A 6,082-nucleotide genomic window follows, 5' to 3' on the forward strand; every position below is an offset into this window, starting at 1 on the left:
TCGGAGATGGGAGCGACGCCGGCGGAGGTAGCGATGCGAGAGAGGGGGGAGAGAGACGGTGAACCGGTGGAGCCAGACCGGGCACCCAGTCGGAAGTCGCAGCAAAGTGGTCCGGTCGCACCGCCCAGTGAGTCACCTGTCTTCTCCCACGGGCACACGGGTGACGGGTCCGACCGAGCCCGACGAGGGTTTAAAGCCTTTCTTGCTCAGGTCCAACCCCATCTCGCCGCGAAACCAACGCCCCGCGACGCGATCTGGCCGCCGAGCATGGCGACACCGCTCCGCCTCGCCGCGCTCCTCCTCCTCGTCCTCGTCGCGGCCTTCGCCTCCGCCGCGCGCGCTGATCTCGTCATCTCCAGGGCGGATCGGAAGGTCAGTGGGCCCTCCCCCGCTCGCTCCTCAGATCTCAGGACCCGCCGCGGTTGACGTCTCGGATCTGATGGTCTTGTGCGACCTTCTCTCGCGTTTTGCAGGTTGATTTGACTTCGCACATCGTCCGCGTCCTCACTTCGCTCAAGGTACGCTGTTGCGCTCTACTCCTGCTGTGGGAATTGAATTTAGTCGTCCAGCTCAGTGTTCCATCCTGTTAACCTACACAAGTACTCCCTCTGTCCCACAATACAAGAGCGTTTTCGACACTAGTGTAGTGTCAATGTCAAAAACGCTCTTATATTGTGGGAGGGAGGGAGTAGTAATATTTTTGTGCGTGTCACGTTTTCCTGATTGATATGCTGCGATGTGATTCATGTAGTTAGCATTTCATGAATCTGAGACCTTCGTTACTTCATGCTAATATAACTAAAATCCTTAAGTAGCTTTATTCTAATACTCTGTTTGTGCTTATTTGTCATGTCAGAATGCTGCTGTTACTTATAAACCCATTGATTTCAGGTTGAAAATGCCGGCTCCGAGCCTGTCTCTAAAGTCTTGCTGGCTTTTCCCAACATCCAAGCAAAAAACCTGGCAGCGATCAGAGCATTCGGCACTGAGGGAAAAGTGAAGGGTCTCAGTAGTATTCTTCCGATTGAAGTTGTTGAGCCTTCTGGTGTTCCCCCAGAACTGACCTTCTTTTCAGCATCGTTGCACAAACCTTTGACAAAGGGGAAGATTCTTCACTTAGATGTCTTGACCGTATTTACACACTTTCTCCAGCCGTTCCCAGAAGAGATCACCCAAGCCGATTCGCAGCTGGTTGTCTTTCAGGATAGCTCTCACTACCTGTCTCCTTACCCTGTTAAGGTCCAGACGCTTAGTATCAGATTGCCTGGTGGAAGGGTTGAATCATACACAAAATATGGAAACACAAAACTTGTGGATTCCGAGCTTAAATATGGACCGTATGAAGATGTTCCCCCGTTTTCCTACAACCCTATTATTGTGCACTTTGAGAACAACAACCCATTTGCAGTTGCAAAGGAACTTATAAGGGAGGTTGAGATATCTCACTGGGGCAATGTACAGATTACAGAACATTACAACATTGTTCATGGTGGTGCCAGACTGAAGGGTGAATTCTCCAGGTTTGTCTCTGTTCTAAATTGGTGTTTTAAGTAGCTCAACTTAAGAAGTCATGTCCAGAAATAACTAATTCCGTGTTTCTATTTGTAGGCTTGACTACCAGTCTAGACCTTATGCAAGAGGGGTTTCATCATTTAGGCATCTCATTGCTAGATTGCCTGCAAGGGCCCACTCTATTTATTATAGAGATGAAATCGGTAATATTTCAACATCACACTTATGGAGTGATTCTAAGAAGGTGCTGCTGCTATTTATTTCATTTATTATGGTTAAATTTCCCAACAAAAGCGCAACGCATGTATGTTGAATGCTTTTGCATGTCCAACAATCTTATTGCAGACCCAACTGGAAATTGAACCGAGGTTTCCCTTGTTTGGTGGTTGGCAAACAACCTTTACCATTGGTTATGGTTTACCTCTTCAAGACTTTGTTTTCAGTGCTGATGGAAAGAGATTTCTCAATATCACATTTGGTTCTCCAATGGAGGAGATTCTCATAGAAAAGCTCATCGTAAAGGTATGTGGTCAGTTGCATCAGACCAGTATCATCAGGAATATGGGGTTTCATTTCCCCCCTTTTCTCTGATCTACTGAGTTCCACTGTTCCAGACCTAATTTCCATATCATTTGACTTTCTTTCGTATTGACATAAAATCTGTACTTATTTAGGAAAGCCCCAAGCTCTAGATCCTCTTGACACACACGAAAACATCATTTTGGCCATGTTTCCCTGAACTTGACATCAATCACTATTGATTTTATCTGTGCGGGTGCTTCCAGTTATGTGAATAATTTCGCATCACTCCCCTCTTACACTTGTATATATCTTTCTTTTCGGACAGGTCGTTCTACCTGAAGGTTCAAAGGATATTGATGTTTCAGCTCCATTTCCAACAAATCAATGGCAAGAGGTGGTCTATCATTGTATGATAGATAACTGAATAACTAGCTCATCCTATTCATCGTTGTAACAAAAGTGATGTGTGGTGCAGGTGAAGTATTCACATCTTGACATTGCTGGAAGGCCAGTTCTAGTCTTGGAGAAGCCTGATGTTATTCCAGAGCATAATTTGCATTTCCAGGTTTGTCTTCAGAACTATTGTCATGCCAGTAGTTTGCACACTTGCATGATGAAAATTCTAAACTGTGTGAATTGTTGGTCAAACTGAATAAATAATCTGTAAAAGGATTATGCGACTAGTTTCACATGAAACAATACTTTTCACATGCAACGATACTTAAAGCTGCTACTGGAAAGGTTTTTGTTATCAACAATGCTTTCTGTGAGTCGTTTGTGTACTGATACCTAAGCAGTGTTTTATGTGAAGTTGTGAACTGTAGCTAACTATTTTTTCCTTTGCAATATGCAGGTGTACTACAAATTCAATAACATCTCGTTGCTCATAGAGCCGATGATGTTGATTACTGGCTTCTTCCTCCTGTTTGTTGCATGTATTGCCTACATGCACACTGACATGTCAATCTCTAAGAACTCTCCTTCTTATCTGGCAAAGCTGCAATGGGATGAGGTACAATTACTTTAAGCCTCAAACTTCTCCAAGTTATTTAGATCAAGGACTCAGGAAAAATATACAAAACTGGAACTGAACAGTTCGGGGTGCTAGAAGGGCAAGGCCAGTTTGATAAGTTAACTGAAACTGAACATCAAGTTTTGTTCAATATAAAGAAAACAAGCATGTACTTGGAAAGCCATGGAAAATATTATTATTGCAGATCAAATTTGAACCTAAAGATTAATATTTAGGAGCCATGACTACTTTTTAAACCGGATTGTCCTTAAGTTTATGGGTTGGAATAATGAATAATGTTTTTTTCCTTGTAAGTAAAGAGTTTGTGGTCATCTTTGTGCAGTTTTTTCTGTACTGTTTTGATTATATAACTTTAGTATTGTGCAGTGCTGATTTCTGATGGCTCTTTTGTTCTCCTGGTGCAGGTGCAAGCCACTGTTCAGCAAATCCAGGGTATCTTCGGCCAGTGCTTAGCTGTTCATGATAAGCTAGAGACATCATTGCACGATTTGTCTAGGACTGGAGATGCTAAATCTTGCAAAGCAGCTCGTAAAGCAGCTGATGCACAGTTGAAGGAATTAGCGAAAGAGCTGAAGCCACTGTGGTTATCTGTACAGTCATCCCCTCAGTCTTATCAGATATGGCCAAAGGTTTGCTCACCAAACTTCTGCGACCGCGTTTATGTTGTATATAAAAAAAATGAAATTGAGAAACATATTTGACCTTGCCATGTCGTGCAATCTCAATCTTGACTACCTTTCCGCATTTATTCTGATTGCCAAAAATAAAATCATTACTCTTTGTGTATTGTTGCTGCAGCTAGAGGACTTGGTTGCGAAGGAGAAGGAGTTGCAGGAGAAGCTCATGGCAAGGCATGCCACCGTGGTTGACAGCGTCGAGAAGAAGCAGCGCGGGCAAGACATAGAAAACCGGATTGCTTCCCAGCAGCAGAAGATCGCTGCGCTGAGGCAAGAGGTCGAATCTCTTCTAGAGTACCTTAGCGAGATATGAGCGGACCCCGTCTCGTTCCTATATCATTAGTGATTAGACTGAAGGTCATCGTCTGCACTTTTGTGTAGATGTTGTGTTGGTAACCCATTATCCTAGTTCCTGAGGCTAGGTTTTGAATAGACCGTGTATAACATGATATAAGCACCGTAATCATTTTGGAACTGATTAGTTTTTTTTGTTTTGCATCATGATAAAAAGAAATCATGCGGAACCACCCCCCCTCTGGACTCCTTTTTCTTAAGTGGTAGCATAATTGTTCCAGATTAGTGGTGCATTTGCATGGGTGCAGTTATCATGGTAGTACTGATGCATTTCTGTGATTCCCATCATTGCCGCGGCCAGACGACATGAATTGAAGTTATGGAACTCAGTACCCTTTGAATCGAGGCGTGCTTTTTTGCAGGAACGTCACTCTTGCACCATTACAGAGAGCAAGTGGTGAGTGGTTTGTAGATTCTCTTTTACGTGACTTTTGCAGGAACGTCACTCTTGCACCATTACGTGTTGTCCTTTGCTAGTAGAATGTGTTGTCCTTTTGCAGGAAGTACTTTTACGGAGATTTGCTTCAAATGGTTGGGGTTAAGCCCTTTGCTAGCAGTGACTGAGTGCCCATTTAGAGTTGGGCCACTAATGCTGATTTCCACAACAATAGTATGTATTTCCACAACCTAGTTAGTCGATGCTGAGTTAATACTACAACTGTATCTAGTTATGTTTAGATATGGATGAAATTCTTGTCTTAGATTTGTCTAGATATGGATGTATCTAGTTATGTTAGATACGGATGAATTTTGGGACGGAGGGAGTAGGTATTTTGTTTAGCCAGATATATATAGAAAAAGGTGGTGAGCAAGGAAGCCAACCCCATCTTGCTCTGCTGCTTGCTCTGGAACGAACTCTGCTTCTTCATGGCTGCGTTGGATGGAACCACGGTTCCTTTTCCCAACGCACGCTATACAACAACCACCACTGGTCCACTGATTGGGGGCAGGTGTGCGTGCGGTGCGGCTACTTGTAGGCAGAAGCTTCTGCTACCCTCCATGTCGTGGTGCGTGCGTGCAGGCGCAGGTGATGATCAGGCTGCCATGGATCCGTCCAAAGTCGAATCATCTACGAGTATCTATCTCCTGCGATGGCTCGCTCAAAGCCAGAGGACATCATCATGGCCATCCCCGTGCCGATCTACTCCTAGTTAGGAAAAGCAAGCAAGAAAGAAAGACACAATGACACAATGACAGGGGGAAAAGAGCAGAGCATCCCGTTCGCCACCGAGCTGTTTTGTGTCCTCTTTTCTTCTCGGCCTGTCATGATTTCTTCTGCACCGCACGCACAAGCGCGGGCAGGCTTTTCTAGCTCGGCCGCGACACGACGGAGAACCGGCGCATTCTACCTCATCGATCGACTCGCCGACTGAGTTATGCAAATGGCCATCGAGGAAACAGAGACAAAAGCCCAGAGCGTCCCGGCACTACTAGAGAAAACTTCATACACAGAAATTTAGCAGTAGCGCGTGTCAAAAAAGGGCACTAGTGCTAAATAGCAGTAGCGCGTGTCCGTAAACCGCGCTACAGATACAATAGTAACAGTAGCGCGTGCGCATGAAAACGCGCTGCCACTAGTATCCCCTTTGCTACCCCCGATAGGCTATGCATAGCAGTAGCGGTCTTGAGAAAAGCGCGCTACTGCTAGCACATAAGTAGCAGCGCGTTTCGCGCGGAGAGCGCTACTGCTAATGAAAATAAAATAAAATAAAAAACAAATGGAAAAGTAAATGAAAAAGAAAGAAATAGAAAAAGGAGAGAGGAAAAAATAAAATGTAGAGCAAAATAAATGAGAAAGCGGAAAAAAAAAGAGAAAGACGTAGCAGTAGCGTTTGTTCGTAAGAGGCGCTATAGCTAACGTACCTACAGCGCGTTTCCTAAACCCCCGCTTTAGAAACAGAAAAGGAAATAAGAAACAGTAGCGTGTTTTGCGAAAATCGCTATAGCTAACTTAGCTATAGCGCGTTTCGTGAAAAGCGCTACC

The 6,082-nt window shown here is 44.4% G+C and overlaps 1 protein-coding gene across 1 annotated transcript; it reads left to right on the forward strand.

Moving 5' to 3' along the window:
• The first annotated feature begins 132 nt into the window (after nucleotides 1-132).
• On the forward strand, nucleotides 133-4,271 carry LOC125531009 (dolichyl-diphosphooligosaccharide--protein glycosyltransferase subunit 1A). The gene is made up of 10 exons (XM_048695411.1): nucleotides 133-372; nucleotides 474-518; nucleotides 892-1,520; nucleotides 1,609-1,756; nucleotides 1,858-2,034; nucleotides 2,360-2,428; nucleotides 2,510-2,599; nucleotides 2,888-3,046; nucleotides 3,472-3,696; nucleotides 3,866-4,271. Exons 1-10 carry the CDS (start codon nucleotides 268-270, stop codon nucleotides 4,055-4,057), a joined length of 1,839 nt encoding a protein of 612 aa, XP_048551368.1. The 5' UTR covers nucleotides 133-267; the 3' UTR covers nucleotides 4,058-4,271.
• The last annotated feature ends 1,811 nt before the right edge of the window (nucleotides 4,272-6,082 follow it).

This window comes from Triticum urartu, unplaced genomic scaffold (assembly GCF_003073215.2).
Source record: "Triticum urartu cultivar G1812 unplaced genomic scaffold, Tu2.1 TuUngrouped_contig_6717, whole genome shotgun sequence".
NCBI classification, from domain to species: domain Eukaryota; kingdom Viridiplantae; phylum Streptophyta; class Magnoliopsida; order Poales; family Poaceae; genus Triticum; species Triticum urartu.

Bases quoted from the DNA above. Each gene is read 5' to 3' on its own strand.
- LOC125531009 (XM_048695411.1), top strand. From the start codon at position 268: ATGGCGACACCGCTCCGCCTCGCCGCGCTCCTCCTCCTCGTCCTCGTC. The intron at 2,429-2,509 runs GTGGTCTATCAT...TGTGTGGTGCAG, and splicing joins CAACAAATCAATGGCAAGAG to GTGAAGTATTCACATCTTGA. The intron at 2,600-2,887 runs GTTTGTCTTCAG...TGCAATATGCAG, and splicing joins AGCATAATTTGCATTTCCAG to GTGTACTACAAATTCAATAA.